The 20,470-nt window shown below is 32.3% G+C and overlaps 1 protein-coding gene across 3 annotated transcripts in view; it reads right to left on the bottom strand.

Moving 5' to 3' along the window:
- Positions 1 to 368: 368 nt before the first annotated feature.
- The window catches only part of LOC140449691 (lysophosphatidylserine lipase ABHD12-like), a 74,324-nt gene continuing 54,222 nt past the window's right edge, over positions 369 to 20,470 (bottom strand). For all 3 annotated transcript variants that reach the window (XM_072542975.1, XM_072542976.1, XM_072542974.1), the window contains exons 4-8: positions 17,600 to 17,917; positions 14,618 to 14,868; positions 9,114 to 9,275; positions 8,709 to 8,836; positions 369 to 701 (exon numbers count right to left, since the gene is read on the bottom strand). In XM_072542975.1, coding sequence (XP_072399076.1) covers positions 656 to 701; positions 8,709 to 8,836; positions 9,114 to 9,275; positions 14,618 to 14,868; positions 17,600 to 17,917 — 905 coding nt within the window. In that variant the 3' untranslated portion in view covers positions 369 to 655. The remainder of the gene's footprint in view (positions 702 to 8,708; positions 8,837 to 9,113; positions 9,276 to 14,617; positions 14,869 to 17,599; positions 17,918 to 20,470) is intronic.

Below are 20,470 nucleotides of genomic sequence, written 5' to 3'. Positions count from 1 at the left end.
GTTCTTGGAGGTGAGGATAGGAATTGAGTAGGAGAGGCTAGAGCTGTTATCTGGAAGCATCTTCCTGTAATACGCATTATTACAGCAGGCGCCAGTTACGAAGATCCAGCGCAAATCCTTAATTTCGTACCGATTCGATCCGAGCGCCTTGTTTACATATTTATCCACGGTGTCCGTAGCGCAACGGTAACTATTCGGTGCCGTTAATTATATAAAAAGCATAATCGCGCCACTGTCCACTTCTTCAGATACAGTAGGCACACGCCACATGCGCGAAGTTGGATCATCCAATGTGGCGTTTACACTACCCCTTTGGAGATATTGTTTGTGTAAGGGAACAGGTAGACATTTACAATTAATAAAAATAATTCATAAAAAAATTTAATAAATAAATACTTAAGGTAACAAAATATAGACGCCGGAACAGTTGCAAACAGATGTTTCTGGAAACTAATACAAAAATCGAATATATTACATTCATTTTTTTGTATTAGTTCCATAAATCTTCAGACCATATAAGATTCCAAGTTAGTTGATATTCACTTTTGAACATTGTTTCTGACTTTTGGATTTGAACACACTATTGTGATGGTTTGTTTTGATAGTGGAAATTAAATTTCTCTTTGAACATTCGATTTTTATCGATGGAGGTGTATCAACCTCTTCTTTTATTCTGGTCCTTGCAATATCCTATAAACTCGCTGAAAGAGATAAAATAAATAAATCAAAATGCTTTGTTTATTAAATAAAATACAATAAAAAAATATAAAGTTCTACAGGTAAAATATCTACACAGTTCTACGTTTTTTTTTCTTAGATGTTTTTAAACGTATACACTTTGGCTGCATTGGTAATGTGTTGCATAGGCGTATCCAGGTTTTTTTAGGGTGGGTTCGAATGCTGAAAATCACGTAACCCGCAATTACTTTTTTTTTTAATTTCCAACAATGATATTTTCATATATGAAAAATAGTTTACAATTTTTTAAAATATTTTTTTTTTATTCAAAATATATTTGTTAGAACAGTAAATTTTTGAAACCATTTACGTTTGTTTTTATATTAAATTATTGCGTGATCATAAGTAAAACATGGGTGGCCACATATAAAAAATTCATTAAAAATTAAGACTGACATTAAACATTTATTATAACAACACATTACAATACAATTCGTCGATGTAATGGTACGATTTAAAAAAAAAATACAACTCATTACAGTTATTGTATCAAATTTTACCATTAGCTAGTTAAAGACTGGAAACATCGATTTTATATTATGCTGTGACATCTAATCAAGCCAGTCGAGAGCTTTCGAATGTATAGAATTTTTACTTTTTCTTGTTATTAAAAGTCTTACTTCAGTTTCTAATTCTGAAGAATACGAATCAAAATCTTCTGAGGTGTATTTTAAATCTTGATTTTCTAGCTCATTTATATTTAACGATATGATTTTGCCTGCTGAATAAATATTGAAGTTATACTTCTATACGCACGGTCGGCGTTGGAAATTTGCATGAGAGTGAATCTGTGAAACCATTACATATGTAAGATAATGAGTAAGAGAGAGACAGAAGATATATTTTCTCTCTCTTCCTCTCTCGAGAATAAAATTCCTTTTGTATATATATTTAATATTATATATATTATATATATATTATTGTATATATATATATATATATATATAAATATATATAATATTATATATAATATAATATGTATTAATATTATTATTTATGTGATATGTTTTGTATTATTTAAAATTAAACGTTTATAATTATTTTAGGCTTTTGTATTTCAAAATAATCACTGTTTTACCGAGAACTGTCAATTTTGAAATCCGTTAGTGTCATGTCTAATTGGCAAATCCTTTACGTGTTTGGTTCATATAGTTCGTCCCAAACCCTTCTTTCAGTGCGTCATAGTTGATCGAATTCTCTCTAACACATTAAGCTAGAAGTGACAGAAAAAAACGTGAGTCTGTGATTATTATACATAGAACTTAGAAAATTATTTATCGTAAAGCTAATTCTACTAACGGATGTATAATTGGTTGGAGTTTAGAATACGCTAAATAGATATCCAATCAACGATGCGCATAAATATAATTTGACGCAGATTGTCTCGATCGTGACAGTACTTTCACAATGTCAACTGATAAAATAATGATAATTGTCATACCAGGTTAGTATTATCAGACATTTTACAGTGAAAATTTAATTTTGTATTTATTGTCATGAAAATATTTTAGATATACCGAAATATATCGAGAAAGAACCAAGACTAATATTAAAATTATTAAATTATTTTCAATTCAAAAAAGAGAGATTACGATCCTACGACTGTCAAATTTAACTAAAATGTCATGCAATAATTCTGGACATTCTTAAAATCCTATATGACGTCAAAATTAGTGACGCACTGAAAGAAGGGTTTGGGACAGACTGTAAGCTGGTGGTTGTGAGTTCGAATCCCAATTATGAATTTCATTTTTTATTTTTGAAATATTTAAAAACCTCATGTTAATCTTATTAAATATATGTAATATACGCAAAAAACATAAATTTTAAAATAAAATGAAAATTTACAACATAATCCGAGTTGTTGGTTTTTTATTTTTATCTTCGTAAAGTAAGTTATGTATATTGGCAGTTTTAATTTCTCGTACTTATGAATATTACATTTTAATTTATATTGTATTATTATATTGAATTATGTTGCAGTGTATTTATTGTATTGTAATTTTTATATTATTAACAAAATAAACAATGAATTTTACTGCAGAGTATGTGTAAAATTTTTTTTTTGCATTCAACTCCTTTTTTACATATATAAAAATAAAAATATATATTTTCATTAAAATATTGATACAATCCTTCATTTACTATACTCCTATTATAAGTCAAATGTTTATATACTGCAAACGATGCACCATATACCTATATAACTAATTCTTTTTCTCTTTCTGTTCTCTCTTACCTATAGCATTACATATGTAATGATTGTGCAGATTGACTCCTATATAAATTTTTAACGGCGAACTCGTGTATAGAAGTATAACTTCTACCGGCACTGGACTGCCACACCCGATTTTTTTTTTATTCTTGATGGCAATTATTCGTTCTAAAAATGGATAAAATACAAAGAGTTTCACTTCCTTTTTTATCGTTGACTGACTTTACGTTTTCTCGGAGTAGGAATGTCAATTTGAAGCTTATCAAAAGTGTCTTTTACTTTGGAATAAATATCAAATATAAATGGTTCTATCATTAATTCGCCCAATGCAAGCGCTAAGTTTGAAACCTCTTCTATAGCTTAAAAAATAAGTATGTCTGGTGATTGAAGTAATTTGCTAACTTTGACATCCATTTGCAGAATTTGATGCATTATTTCCAAGCACATCAAAATAGAAAAAATGCACTGGAATATAATTTTTTATAAAACTTCTTATGCACAAGATACTTTCAAGACTATTGAGATCAAACGAAATCGATAAAAATAAAAAGAAATATCTACTGGATCTTTGTAAGAAAAATGCCATTAGACAGGTTTATTGGCCATTTTACCAAAATTTGCCGGAAAAAGATGGAGTAGAGGAGGGACCTGAGTCCGACTCTGAATAATTTGTATTTATTTAATTTTGTTTCAAATTAATTTGAAATAAAAGTTTGAAAATTAAACAAAGTTTAATTTTCTCACAAGTTAATTTTATTTCAAATCATACAGTCACCAGACAGACCTCTATTTACAAAAATTAGCTAATTTATGTCGTAACTCAAGAAAAAAGTTAATTTCAATAGTGTAACAATGTCACTAAAGTTTGAATTTCAGTTAATTTAAACAAATATCTAAATATTTTGATGCACTGTTCTACAGTCCTATGAATCTAAATTACTTATTTTCGTTCATAAAAAACGAAAATTGAAAAAAATATATAGAATATAAAATCCGAAATTTCTTTTTCTTCGTTTTCTCAAATATTCTAATTTTGGATTTGTTACGCTATTGAAGTGATGTAGCGATATATTATAAAAATCAATAATTTTTAGTAATTTAACAACACTACTATACGGTATGCAACCAATTATACAACCATGATTTGAGTAGAGTGTCGGTGTCAATAATACCGCACTATTAAAAACCAGAGGGTGCTGCATTATTGGAATGTTAAGATTACTGAATTGTATAGAAAAATTTATATTAAATAAAATAAGGCATTTCATAAAGAGGGTATGTATTATTTGTGTTCACGTTCTAAACTTTTTTTTAATAACTGTAACATATCTCACATTTAACTAATTACATAATTACCATAGTTTAATCCTTAATTGAGGTTTGTTTTTGCGCAACTTCTCCTTGTTTAAAAACCTTTTCTCGCATGTTTCGTAGAATTGTAATTTCGTTAGCAGATACGTCATTTTCTTCAGCCCATGCTATGCAGGTGTTGAAACAGTTAAATGCTGTTTCTGGTTTTACTTTTACAGTTCTAGTACTTGGTGGGTCCAATGTTTCTACTACGCTTTCTTCTTCTTCTAGTATTGCTTCACAACCTATTTCTTCACCTGCCATAATATCTGGTTCTTCGGTTCCTTCAAACCAAGAATTCAAATCGGCAATAGGTGGATTATCTTCAGGATCGGGATCACATTTTTCTGTTAGCCGGATACCAAATCGCTTTTTAAATTTATCCAGCCACCCATCACTGGCACAAAAATCATCTTTCTTTGTAATTTCTTTATACAATTCGATTGCTTTTACTTGCAGCATTTCCCCGGATACAGGAATGTGTTTAGAACGTTCTTGTATAAACCACACGTAGAGAGCGTTTTCCATCTTTGGACATTTACCAACTTTTAATGTTTTACGATTTCCTGGTACAGATTCCATCATCGTCAGTTGATCCACTATCTTCTCTCTTTTTTTCTTAAGATCGTGTATAGTAGCACGCCCAATTCCATATTGTTTTGCCAATTTGCTCATGTTTTCTCCACTATCTAACTTCATTAAAATGTCCATTTTATCTTTCAAAGATAAAGTCGTATGTTTCCGTTTAGTTGACATTTTTAACTACAATATTTTCACTTAAAACAGCAGCTAAATATGTACACACATGCACTTCAAGTTGGACTGACGCGACGGACGCGTTTTACACAATATTTGTGAGTGAGAAGGCTAGGCTGGCTAGGGAGGCGAGAGAGGAGCCGTATTATTGGAAGTGTCGGTTTATTCCAGTGCCGGATTAGGGAGATTCTACTGTATTTAATGTTTTTCTTTGTAAAATAAAATCAATATATGATGAACAAATGATATTTTTTTAATAAAACATTTTTAAATTATTAATTATTTTAATTTTTAATTAATTCTCGTAAGCGGTGTTATATATACAGTTATAGGGATTGAAGCCTTGTGAAAGTATATTATTTCAAAATCGTAAAAACTTTCATATGGGTATTTATATATATATATATATATATATATATATATATATATATATATATATATATATATATATATATATATATATATATATATATATATATATATATTAGAAATGATTATTTCGAACAGTACATGTAATCTACGCAGCTTATTATACGTAGGTAATGACAAAATTTTAAATATTAAAGTAGATAAATTCATTAATGAGATCCATAAAAAAACATTAAATTTAGAAATAAGGATAACTTGCAATAATGTTTCAAATGCGAAGAATGATATTAATAAGATTAAGTGTGAGTTGCAGCAATTTGTTCCTACTAACATATTAATTGAATATTAACTAAGGTTAAAAAAGAGCTTTTCAAATGTTTTTAACAAAGTGAAACTTAATAACATAAAAAAATTTGAACAGCTAACTAATAACTTATTTTCCAACCAATTATTTTTAAACAATGACAAATGGTTCAAAAACTTGTTCAGCGTTGACTTTCCAAAAGAAGTGTCTGATTTTCTCTCTCTTGGTCCAAAATTTAGTGTTGAGTGTACACCCCCAGATTTTAAGTTAGATATTTTTTTAGCTGATGTAGAAAATATCATCGATGAGGTAACAGTTGAATCTAAAGATATTCTTAGGGCACAAGTAACAAATGTAGTAACTAATTACTTACAAAATTCAAAATCTAAACCCCCAACAACAATGAACAAAATGTTTAAGTATGTAAAACAATATTTAAAGTTACATTCAGACATATACATTTTACAATCTGACAAAGGTGGATGTACGGTAGCTATGAACAAACAGGAGTATATCGACAAAACCTTAACGTTGTTAAACGACAAATCGACTTATAAAGGTTTGGACAAAGTTCCTACGTCAGTGATACAAAAAAACTATAATGACCTAATAAAAACCTTAAAAAACCAAGATCAACTTACTGAACAAGTTGCAAAAAGTTGATAATTTATGACTCATGTTTCCCTAAACTTTATTGTTTGCCTAAAATTCATAAATTTGACATTCCTCTCAGGCCTATTGTAAGTTCTGTAAAATCTACTACCTATAACATTTCTAAATTCCTTGCTGATACATTAACTGATGCCTTTGAATATCACAATAATTATAATTCTAAGGACACATTCACCTTTGTCAATGCTGTTAGGGGAATGCAGTTACCAAATGATTATGTTTTAATTTCTTTAGATGTGGTGTCGCTATTTACAAACATTCCACTAAATATGGTCACGGACATTATAGAATCAAATTGGAACCTTATAAAAGACTACACGACATTATCAAAAGACAATTTTTTACAAATTCTTAGGTTCATTTTTAACAACACTTACTTTAGTTTCAATGGTAAATTTTATTCTCAAATTTTTGGAACACCGATGGGTTCCCCGATTAGTCCAATTCTTGCAACTATTGTCACTGATCATCTCTTAGATAATGTGATTACACAATTACCTTTTGAATTACCGTTTATATATAAATATGTCGATGACATCATATGTGCAGTTCCATCTTATCACATCAATACCACACTAAACATTTTTAATTCATTTAATAAACATCTTCAGTTTACAATTGAAACTGAGACAGATTTTAGTATACCATTTTTAAACACAAAAGTCATAAGAACAAATGACAATATTTTGACATTGGATTGGTACCAAAAGCCGACAGCATCAGGCAGGTATATAAATTACTATTCAAACCATACCACCCGTCAAAAATATAATACCGTACTAGGTATGAAAAACAGGATAATGTCCATTGTTGATGAAAACTTTTTACAAAAAAATCTGGACATAATATACAAAATTTTTCGTAACAACGGATATCCTAAACAAATTTTAAAAAATCTGATTTACAGCACTAATTTCTATGACGGTCCCATCCATGATTCTAACAACAAATCAATCAAATATAAAAAACTTCCCTTTATTAAGTCTAACTCATTCTGTCATATCCATATTCAAAAATGTTCCTAATATTAGTATAGCTAAATATAATACCATGAACAGCAAACAACTATTTTCAAAAATCAAAGACCCAGTACCAACCTTATATAAAAGTAATGTCGTTTATGAAATACCGTGTTTAGGATGTCAAAATAGCTATATTGGTCAAACATCACAATGGCTAAAACAACGCATCACACAACATAAAAGTGATTGCCGCTTGAGAAAAAATACTTGCGCAGTGATTGAGCACTATGAAAACACTGGTCATATGCTAGACTATAACAAAGCTCACATTTTGGCACAGACTGATAACTACAAAAGTAGATTATTTCTTGAGATGTATTACATTAACAAAAATAAAAACACTTTAAATTATAAAACGGACACTGGACAGTTAAGTAACATATATTGTAACATATTGAACAAAATTTATAAATATTCAAAATAGCCAACATTCATCTTAATAACAACTAACCTTAATAATTCATCAAAGAAATATTATTCTTCTTACTTTTCTTTTATTGTTATTTTTATTTTTACATTTGAAATAATTTTAATTTTTTATCGTATAGCTGTAACGAACGTGCTTAAGACAATTTAATCTTGACATTCAGTTTTTCAAATACTTCAATGTCATTTTTTATTTGCGAAATCTTTTAAATTCTGTAAGTGTTTTAAAATGTATTTGTACGCCATTTTTTGTAATGTTCAAATTGTTTTAGTTTACTCCTGAAGAAGCTGTTAAATAAATGGCGAAATATTGAGTAATTAAGAAAAAAGAAAGATTTTTATTACAGACCACTTTACCCGATAATTTGACGTATTTATATATATATATATATATATATATATATATATATATATATATATATATATATATATATATATATATATATAAATACCCATATGAAAGTTTTTACGATTTTTAAATATACTTTCATAAGGCTTCATATAACTATAGGGGGGGAGGGGGTACTTTTGAACGTGGGGGGATTTGAACAATTCAAATTTCCCTCTTATAAGCACCGTAATAATAGTAATTTTTATTATACGGTGTTGACTACATTTATATTACTAGTGTGAAATTGCATATGCATGAGCGATTGGTGTTGTGTTTACAAACGTAACAGCGAAAGTAAGGTTTTCGGTATTTTTATCAATTACTTTTTATATTTTTAAAAGACTAATATATCATTTCAGCCCCGCTTCTAAATGGCGTGAGGGTGCATGGTACCCACGGAACCCACGATAAACACACCTATGAAGACAAATAAAAAATTATTTTAAACTAAATTAATGAACTTACTCAATATATTCTGGTATATGTGGATCGCTTGTAATACCAACATGCCCATATCCTAACCTTCCAAATAAGTGGAAAGTAACGTTTCCTTGAGCTGGAATTTTTCGTTCCGTACGGGCAACATTGTATACCTAAACAAAAAAAAAATGACAAAATTAGCCGAAACTAAACATTAAATGATGGCATCTCATAAAATAAACTAACAGTGTGTCTTCATTGTTAACATTTTGAACATTCGACAAAAGATTCCGTCAGCAGCATAGAAAGTACACCTCCAGTATTCATTAAGACTTTGAAGTAAGTCTTGTACTAATATGGAAATAATAATTTCATCTGTGATGAAAGAGCTTATTATATTGTAAAAATTTGTTAAGTGCTTTCTTAGATCTTGGATAAAACTGTACTAACCTTTTGCCCAAGAGTGTAGGGAATTACGTTGTCGTCTTGAGCGTGCATAATCATGATTGGACAATCGACGTCAAGGATATTTGTTGTAGTTTTAAATAGAAAGCCATTTTTTTCAACTGGGTTTAGCACAGTCGCTTTAAACCATGGCATCCATGAAAATATCTAAAATAAAAAAATCATATAAAATATATATATATATATATATATATATATATATATATATATATATATATATATATATATATATATATATATATATATATATATATATATATTATAAAATCCATAGAGGAAAATCGCCTATTATTAGGATAGTGCCTAATATTGGATAGTTAATTATTTCAAAAACAAATGGAATAATAGGTGCCATCTATCCACAGATGGCTAGACTATGATTCAAAACTTAACGTAGAAGTCGCTGTAGAATCTAAAGATCGACCATCTTAGCATACTTGCAAATTTATTGAAACGCACATCCCTACATTTTTTGAGTTCACCTCGTTTTAGTGCTGAAAATAGTTCAAATAAGATAAGAAATTTAAATGTTTTTAATCGGTAGTGTAATGCATGCTATAGTTGACATATTTATGTAGTTTTAGTCATGAAATCTTTGTCTGCTTATCGTGTAAAAATTCTAACCAGTAATTTAGAAATGTGCCTAATATTGGACATGTAAGTATTCTCAATATTTGATATCTGATAGAAGGTACGTTTTTTATGTATCTATACCGAAGAACGTTTTTGTTACAGAATGTCTTCTAAAAAAAGAAAGCAATGAAATAAAGCAAATGTGTCCTCTGCAATTTCGGCCCTACTTAATAAAGATATGGGACATTTGAAAGCAGCAAAAGCATACGACGTACCAAAAGTACCAAACTACTGAAATACCTCGAAAAATCAACTCTTGGTCGTAAGCCAGTTCTTCCCGAAGCATTAGAAAAAGGGTTGGTTGAATACTGCTTAGAATTTGAAAGGAGGTTTTATGGTTTAACCTCAACAGACATTCGCCGTTTAGCCTTTCAGTTGGCTTTGGCCAACAATTTGCCACATCCATTTTCTAACTCGAAGGCTACTACAGAGAGAAAAATATCCCTAAGGAATTTTTTAAAGCGTAACAAGAGTATTTCTTTTCGAACGCCACAAGGTGTATCTGGTGCTAGAATCAAAGGATTTACTAAAGAAAATCTTAAGAAATTTTATGATATTCTGGAACCAGAACTAGAAAAGATAAAATTTAATCCAAGCAGGATTTATAATGTTGACGAGTCTGGGATAACAGCTGTTCAAAACAAGCATACTAAAGTTATAGGCTTAAAAGAAAAAAATTAGAGCGTTAACAACTTTGGAAAGAGGTTCACTTGTGACAGTTGTCATCTGTATGAATGCAAATGGGCATTACATTCCCCAGTAATGATCTTCCCGAGAAAACATTTTAAAGCAGAATTGATGGGTGGAGCCCCTCCTGCAGCAATTGGAAGATGTCATCTTTTGGGTGGATTCAATCCTACTTATTTACGCAGTGGATGGATAATTTTATTTCCTATACTAAGCCATCCGCCGAAGATCATTTTAATCATTTTTAGACGGTCCCTACTCGCACACAAGAAACTTGGATCGAGAAAATAATATCATTGTAATATGCCTACCTCCACATTCAACTCATATGATACAACCTTTAGATGTAGCCTTTATGTGACCTTTTAAGACATATTATTGCCAACAAATCGAAAACTGGTTAAGAAATAATCCTGGTAGAACAATTTCCCCGTACCAGATTGCTGGTTTGTTTGGAAAAGCTTATTTAAGGACAGCATCAATAAAAATCTCGTTGCATTGTTTTCGAAAATGTGGCATTATGCCATTTGATAGAGATTTGTTTTGTGACCAAGATTTTGCAATCCATGAAAAGTTGGAATTTTCTATAACGAAAATAAATCTCCAAGTACTATTGAGAAGCCCAAGCACATTATCATTCTACAGGACGTTTTTGTTCAACCTGGTGGAATAACTACCAGAATTGTGAAATAAGCAATTTTGTAAAACCAACTGACTTAAAACAATTGTCTGTTTTACCTGGTCCATCAGGAATTAAACGAAAGCATTCTGGTGCAGCTGCTTTAATTAGTGGATCGCCTTATAAAACAGCTTTTGAAGAAGCACTATCGTCTAAAACTGCAAGCGGTGTTAAGAAAGTGGTAAACTTTGACTCTAATACATGCAGAAAGTTAAAGAAAATGAAAGAAACATAAACGCTGATACAGGCTAAAAGGAAAACAGAAGTCATTTCTTTAGATTCATCAGAGTCTGAGCAAGAAATACCGTTTGTTGATTCTGAAGATAACATAGATCAAGAAGAAGAGGATGTGGAATGCATCTACTGCCTTGGATTTTTTTTCCGACAAAGCTGGACAACAATGGATACGCTGCTGCAAATGCTACAGATGGTATCATGAAGCTTGCGGTGGAGCTGAAGGCAACATTAATTTCATTTGCGAATTTTGTATAGATGAATAGTCACTATTAATTTGTATTAATAATTTTTGTATTTTTCAAGATGATCAATCACCAAAATATAGCAACCAATACCGAATGAGAACAAATGCTGAGGTCAAGCAGATGTATAGAGCGAGCGATATAGTCCAAGAGATTAAATCCCAACGTCTAAGATGTGCTGGCCATGTCCATAGACTCCCTAATAACCGCCTTGCCAAGCCAATATGGGAGGAAGCCCCCACAGGAAGAAGGTCCTTAGGACGTCCACGAATGCGATGGAGAGACAATATATGATCAGATCTAAGAACAATGGGGCTACCCACTGACCCAACTATTATGGACGATCGTTCAAGATGGAAGCAAGTTGTGCAGTCAGCCAAAACCCACTCCGGATTGTAGTGCTACGAGAAAGAAAGAATGAAAATAACAAATATATTGTTTACATTGTACATGTACATGAAATAAGATTTTCCCTAATATCGGATACACTATCCAATATTAGGCGACTATTTTGTAAACTGTCGAATTTGGGTTTGTTATTAACATTTTATTATCGCTTAGATACAGGTATCTTTTAGAGTTATTTCAATCCTACCAGAACATAATAGATAGTTATACCAATAAATTACTAAGAACAAAACACAATTAGGATTATTTTTTTGTAAAAAGTAGCTGTTGAAAAAAATGTATCCAATATTAGGCCACTTTTTCAGACTGGTCACTGAAAAATATTTCAGACATAACTGATGTAAGTTTCCTAAAGAAAAGTATTCATTATAGACATAACAAGAATATAATTTGAACAAAATAGAGAAACGCAGAGCACTCGACAGGTGGTCTATCTATCTTTCTTTAGCACCTAGTACCTAGCATAATAAATGAATCTTCCACCTCCAGCGTTTCATTACTCCCACCCAATATAAGAATTTAAATCTTAAAAGTGGTCTGTAATAGATAAGGAAGGTAATTTAAAGACCAATACTGACGAAATATTGGAACATGGCGAAACTACTATGGCGAGCTATATATAAAAAACGAAGTACCAGCAGAAAATTAATGGCCCTCTGACTATCCTAGAGAACCTACTGTCTTACTGTTGCGGTTAAAATTGATGCCTTTGAGATGTGGTGCTGGAGAAGAATGTTACGCATACCTTGGACAGCTCATAGGACAAACGTTTCCATTCTAAACCAACTCGAGATTAAAAAAAGGTTGTTCACGTATTCTTTTTGGTCACGTGGTTCGCAGAGGTGCGAAAGTTTGGAGAGATTAATTGTTTCTGGAAACGTTCCGGGGGAAGATCAAGAGGACGATCCGCAATTAGATGGTCGAATTAAATTAAGGATTCAGCTGGAAACTCATTCTGCGCAGCTCTCAGAGTAGCTGAAAATAGAGATCAATGGAGAAAAATTGTTGGGAATATTGGAAGAAATCACGGTCCTCATTAATGGGGAAACAACAAGAGAGAGGGAGACCTACATTAGTCTGATAGATCGTGCGGGTATGGCAGACAAAGATATTGTCCTGAAGCTATTTTCTTGTGGCATTTTAAAGTAATTGCTGTTTTAATGGGAATAAGTCACAACTCAAGGTTAAAATAAGTTTATTGACGTTTCAATTTACACTTCAGAAATCGTTGAATTTTCACGATTTCCGAAGTGGAAATTAAAACGTCAATAAACTTATTTTAACCTTCAATTGCGGCTTATTCCCATTAAAATAGTAAATACAGACAAATATAGCTAGACTACTCAAAGTGAATATTGTCGTTTCACCTCTATTCAGACAGCGGTCCATACCTTACCTAGTCTATTCTTATTGTGACTATGGTTTTCATTGAATTTAATGTATTCTTTGATTTTGATAAGAGTTGAGATTAATATGATGATGATTTTGCTATTAAATAGCACAATGTACTTATTGGCCTGAAATAACTAAAAGGAAAACAAAGTTTAAAAACTTAATAGTGCATAGGTAAACTTCTTCCTTCTTGTATGTAGAATTTAAAGCCTGTTTGTTCTTCAATATTAGCCTCCTAAATTGTTTAAATTATCGCATAATCTTTTTCTTGGTCTGCCAATACTTCGTTCATTTGGTGACTTTCCTCGTGCTATTCGTACTATCCTATCCTATCTTGTCCATTATTATATTAAATAGAAGTGGGCTTAACGAGTCACCATTTCTGACTCCGCTTTGTACTGATATACACTGTGTTAGTTTTCCATTTATCTTTGCCTGTATTCGATTATGGAAGTAGATGTTTTCGATGGTTTGTATAATATTGATTGGTATGTTTCTTTTATACAGTAGGTGTAAGACGTCTTCGACTTGGATGCGATCGAAAGCCTTTGTCAGGTGTATAAAACATAGAAATGCTGGTTTATTGTACTCGATGGCCTTTTCTGTGATTTGTCTTAGTACAAATAAGGCGTCTACGCAGGATCTTCCAGATCTGAATCCTTGTTGTTCATCTGATAAAATTGTTGGTTTATTGATTTTGTTGTTTTTTTTTTGTTATGGGTAAACGACGATACAAATATACTTTATGCTTACATAGTAGAATCGCTAAAGGAGACTGCATATGAAGCCTTGGGAAAAGAAGAGCGAACCTACTGACGAACAAATAAAAGCATATTATGGGAATAAACTAGACCAACAGAAACATCTAAAGCAACGAGCGTATTACATGTGGCTTACCTCTCAAGAAGTAGACGACAAAAACCAATACCACAATTAACAAAGACTTAAAAAAAATTGTCATAATATATAAAAACCAAACATGGAACGAAAATTCGAGGAAGTGAAATCATGTTTTGGTGGAAACAAGTCTTCGGAGGTTTGGAGATTCATAGGAATTCTAACGAGGGAAGACATAAATACAACAAATCTACAAACCATCAACATCAATGTATTTAAAAGTTACCACGCAAAATAACTACAAGAGTCCAGACCTGAATATCTCTAACAAACACCTAGAAGATACCAAAAGAACCCTGTGTAGATTTACGTACCTTTCCTAACTGACTTGCTGGAATTTCCTCCCTCATCGTAGTAAACGGAGATTCTAGTACTAGTCCGGATGGTACGATACTTTCTTCCTTGAGCCTTTTGACTGTGTGAGTGCTTAAAGCTGTTCCTAACGAATGGCCCCATACGTAAATATCGTTGTCTGTTAAAGATCGGATCCATTTAAAAACCTGGGCTGAGTCACCAACAATTCCTAGTTCTGTTGGTGGTATATCTGGACCTGAATCGCCGTAACCTACGGAATTTGTTAAATTATAATTACTTGTCTATGACCAGGATCAAGATCAACAAACTCATGAAAGTTTTTTATTATATGTTCATTATTATTATAAAAAATAGCTCAATTAATAGAATTTAAGAGGACTTAAAGCACAACAGTGCTGAACGTGATCTTAGAGGCCGTTATGAAAAAAAGTAGAGCACAGACGAACATCAAATTCTAGAGGGGAGGTAAAAGTGAACTGAAATCATCTACAAGACATGAGCTAATTACTTTCAAAAATTGTATATATATATATATATATATATATATATATATATATATATATATATATATATATATATATATATATATATATATATATATATATATAACGAGTTTATTACAGCTGCCGCCGTTTCTCGCAACCTAGCTTCCAACGCTTGCGATCGTTCCAGTCATCTACTTGTAGATCCCTATCTTCCATTGCACCTTTTACTTCTTGTCTCCACGATCTTCTTGGTCTTCCCTTTTTCCTGCGGTTGGTGGGGATCCACTGTAACATTCTCTTTGGCCATCGTTGATCATTCATCCTTTCTACATGGCCATACCATTTCAGCCTTTTGCATTCTATAGTTTCCAGGACGTCAATGTCTATGCCCATAAGCTCTCTGATTTCAGTATTCCTTACTCTATCTCTTCTAGTGAGTTGGCAACATCTTCTCCAATAATTCATTTCCATTGCTTTTATTTTGGATGCGTCATTTTTATTTATTACCCAAAGCTCTGAACCATATGTAGCAATGCTTTCTATGATACTTTTATATATCCTAATTTTTGTGTTTCGGGTGATGTGGTTATTCCAAAGTATACTATTCAGTTGACGTATTGCTGAATTTCCTTGACCAATTCTAGTAGCTATTTCTTTTGTATTCCGACCATTGTTTGTAATGTTTACACCGAGATATTTATAGCTATCAGTATTTTGAATTTGTTTGCTTCCTAGTTCTAAGTACTTTCCTTCAGCTCCCACTACTACGTACTCTGTTTTTGATGGATTAATTGATAAGTCCCACTTAGTATATTCTTCATCTATTTTTCGTAACATGTAGTGGATATCATCTTGATCTTCTGCAAGTATTACTTGGTCATCAGCAAAATGCAAGCTGTACAGTGTATGGTCTCCAATTTTAACACCCATAGGTTCACATTTTCTTTTCCAAATATCCAAAACCCCCTCCAAATAAATCTTAAAGAGTGTGGGTGCAATGCAGCAGCCTTGGCGAAGTCCTTTGGTCACTTTTATCTTTTTTGTCACTTTTTGTCCAATCTTTATTATACTCGTCATATCATCGTACAACTCCCTTACAGCATTAATGTAAATCGGTGGAATATTCTTGTCTTCTAGCACCTGCCATAGCTTGGCTAATGGGACACTGTCATACGCTTTTTGAAGATCAATAAATACCATGTGTGTCTCCATATTATGTTCCAAACGCTTTTCTATTGTTTGTTTTAGGCAGAAAACATTGTCTATACAAGAACGACCAGTACGAAAGCCATTCTGATCTTCTGCGTCTTCCCAGCAATCTTCAATTCCCGTAGACTCTACAGATTGAGTTAGTTACACTAAGCCCTCGGTAGTTCTTACAATCTTTTCTGTCGCCTTTATTTTTGTATAGATTGCTGATATATGCAGTTTTCCATTCTGGGGGTAGCTCTTCTCCTCTCAAGAATAAATTAAAAGTATAAGCCAATAGCTGAAATAGTTTGTCAGGGCCATATTTAATCAGTTCAATGGGTACTCCCCATCCTTCCATTTTTCATAGCGTTGGCGTGTTTTTTAATTTCTTCTGGTGTTATTTCAGTTTCTTCGCGGTAGGAAATATCATACTTTTGGTAGCCAATATCTTGGAATTCTGTTCGATCTTCTGTTAGCATTTGTTCATAATATTCGACCCATAATTCTGGGGCTATTAGAGTTAACCTACTGTATTCTTTTCTATCTGCTCTACTACCTCTAATTGTTTTACAGGCTTCTTTACTTCTTGCTGTACCCATAAAATTTTCTACGTTATCGCAGGCTTTATTCCACATTCCACATCTCATTTTTGGCTTTATTTACCTCTTTTTTTACTTCTTTGTTTAAGCTGTTGTACTGTTGTCGATAGTAAGGGTCCTTTGTTGCTAGCCATTTGTTATACATATTCTTCTTCTTCCCCACAAGATCTTCTATTTCTTTATTCCACCATTCATTTCTATTTTTTATGCTATCCACTTCTCCAATAGCTTCCATTGCAGCTTCGTCAAGAGCTTTCATAATTTCGTTGTACATATTAATTGGTGAGGAGTAACAAACATCGTGCAATTTCAGATTAAACCTCATTCGATACAGAAACTGGGTAGACTCATTTTCAAAACATTGTAGATTATATCTCTTTGTTGAAATGTCTTGCAGTATCATTGAACTTTCGTTTTCATTATGTCGTTGGCTTCCTTTAAATGTAAATAGTAGTGACGCTTTAAGCAAATGGTGATCAGATCCACATTCTGCTCCTCGATGGACCCTAACGTTATTAACCTTTATTGTGGAGTTTTCTTTGCATATACAGTAATCGATTATTGATTTCAAATTCCTCGTTGGCTGAATCCACGTGAATTTATGAATATCCTTGTGCCGATAATATCCATTCATTATCTTTAAATTTATTTATCAATTAATTTATTTATCAAAAATTGTTTATACAAAAAATTGGCAACTACTTACCTCTGTGGTCCAGTGAAATGAGCAAAAAGTGCTTTCGTAATACTTCATACGTTTCTTTCGGCTTTATTCTGTTACATCCAACACCATGCAGATAAATTACAATTGGATAATCTGTATTTCTAATGATTTCAGTTGCTGTTTTGTCATCATGGGCTGCGATTTTTGTAGATTGTATCTGTTTTTCAGGTAACAGAAGCCAAGCCCCGATGCTTACTAGAGAGCCGTCTAACAGATCTTTGGTGGTTATATAGAAATTTACTACCCCGCTCATGCCATATTTTTGAGGATTGTTGAATTCGGGATTCTTTGGATCTTGAACTGAAAAATGTACATAATAGTATAAAAAAATATATTGTAAGTTGTAAATTTAGTCTATAAAAGAAAATCAGATAGTAAAGTCCATATACTGGATCAAAGAAGACAAATGAGAAGCGATAAGAATGCAGTCAGCCACACTCTAAGAGAAATGAATAAAACTGTTTCGAAGGCAATCAGGAGAGATTTAAGGAAATTTAAAATCGATAATATTAAACGTACTATACAGGAAAATGACAGCCTAAAAGTTCTACGTAAAAAGCTAACGAATGGGAAATGCGAAATTTATAAATTAAGAAACAAGCAACATGAAATAGTATCAAGTAGTATGGACGTAGATAAGAAGATCAAACAGGAATACAAAAAGCCATTTCAAAGAAGGTCATGAATCAAGGTTCCGAACTAATGCCAGAGATAAAGGTAGATGAGATTTGACAAGCGTTAAGAAAAATGAAAAATAACAAAGCCTCAAAGATTATGGAATTTAAATAGAAGCTATCGTAAATGGAGGAGATATGCTATTACATACATTAAGGAAATTGTTTAATCTAATCATCAATCAATAAAAAATCAAGGAGTTTACTTATACTTACAAGAAAAAACAGTTTGGTAGGTTAATAGACGAGAACAACAAACTTATTGTAGATAAAGAAGAGCAGTTACAGACTTGGGCAAATTACATAAAATATTTGTTTACGCATTATCGTCATATTTCTACGAACACTCTTGATCTGAATGGACCAAAAATATTGGAAAGTGAGGTGATAAAAGCTATAGATCAAACGAAAGATGGGAAAGCAACAGGATGCTATGAAATTCCAGTCGAATTTTTAAAAGTTTTTAACGAGACCTGAATGTAGTATTGGAACTGTTTAATAAGATATACGATACTGGTCAAATTCCATCGGACTGGTTGAAATCTACATTTGTGCCCCTTCCCAAGAAATCGAATTTCAAGACGTGTAGTGAATATCGCCTTATAAGTTTAATGAGTCACACCCTTAAAGTATTCTTGCGTATTATCCATTCCAGAATACGAGCAAAATTAGAACACAGCATAAGTAAAACACAGTTCGGTTGTAGATGCGGTTTTTTTAACTCGAGAGCCGTTCTTTGCAATACAAGTCTTGATTCACAAATGTCTGCATCAACAGAAAGATGTCTACGCCTGTTTTATCGACTATGAGAAAGCATTCGATATTATCAAACATGACAAACTCATAGAACTATTACATCTTACAGGACTTGACACTGAGGACATCCCGATTATAAAAAATCTATATTGAAATCAAACAGCTCACAGGAAGAATGGACATATGGTGAGTGAAAACGTAAGCATTTCGAGAGGGGTTAGACAGGGCTGTATTCTTTCGCCACTGCTTTTCAACCTGTACACGGAACAAATATTTCTAAAGGCACTGGAAGAGTACAACGAGGGCATCAAGATTAATGGCGTACCAATAAGTAGTTTTCGATATACAGATAATACTGTTATACTGGCCGATAACATCGAATATTTACAGATGATGCCAAATAGAGTAAATACAACTGGCAACCAATTTGGACTGAAGATCAATAGAAAGAAAACTAAATTTATGGTGATCAGTAAAAAGAACATTCAACATATCGACCTAAATATTGAAGCCGAACGTATTGAAAGGTACACCGATTTAAATATCTGGGACATACAGTATATGATAAGTGGGACCCAGACGTAGAGACTAAGATCCAAATTGAAATAGCAAGATCCAAATTCATCAAAATGAGAAAGTTCTTAAGCAACCGCAACCGAGTTGAAGGGTGGACGTTAACAGCAGCAACTATAAAGAAGTTAGCGGCTCTAGAAATGTGGCTGTATCGACGCATACTGAGAATACCTTGGACAGACAGAGTGACCAACACAGAGGTATCAAGACGAATGGGTAAAGAGGTGGAATTATTAACAACTATTAAAAGGAGGAAAGCAACATACCTGGGCCATGTGTTCCGTAATGATAAGTACAGTCTGCTACAGCTTATCGTGGAAGGCAAGATTGAAGGTAGAAGAGGTTTGGGCAGAAAGAAGAAATCCTGGCTGAGAAACTTGAGAATGATTTCAAATACCAGAAGCTGCGAACATAATATATGCGGCACAAAACAGAGAAACCTATCGTTTGATGGTCGCCAACCGTCGATAGAAGACGGCACATAAAGAAGAAGTTTAATCTATGATTGTAGTAAAGAGAAGTGCCCAAAGAATGAAACAATGCTATAACAATCTTTTTGCATAAAAAAGGAGATAGAACGGACTTATTATAGGAAAATTATAGACCTATTAGCCTGTTGAACCACATATACAAGCTCTTCACTAGGTTAGTGACATCAAGATTGGAGAAAAAATCAGATTTCTATTAACCGAGAGAGCAGGCAGGATTCCGATCAAATTATGGTAACATGGATCAACTCCGTACAGTAAAGACACTCATTGAAAAATCTGTAGAATACAATAAACCTCTTGTCCTCACTTTCATATATAGACAGCAGGATTGACCATAAGTATAGTGAACTTATTTACAA

The sequence above is a fragment of the Diabrotica undecimpunctata genome, chromosome 9, assembly GCF_040954645.1.
Source record: "Diabrotica undecimpunctata isolate CICGRU chromosome 9, icDiaUnde3, whole genome shotgun sequence".
Lineage (NCBI taxonomy): Eukaryota > Metazoa > Arthropoda > Insecta > Coleoptera > Chrysomelidae > Diabrotica > Diabrotica undecimpunctata.
The sequence above is the reverse complement of the archived record's forward strand: the minus strand, read 5'-3'. Positions and strand labels throughout refer to the sequence as shown.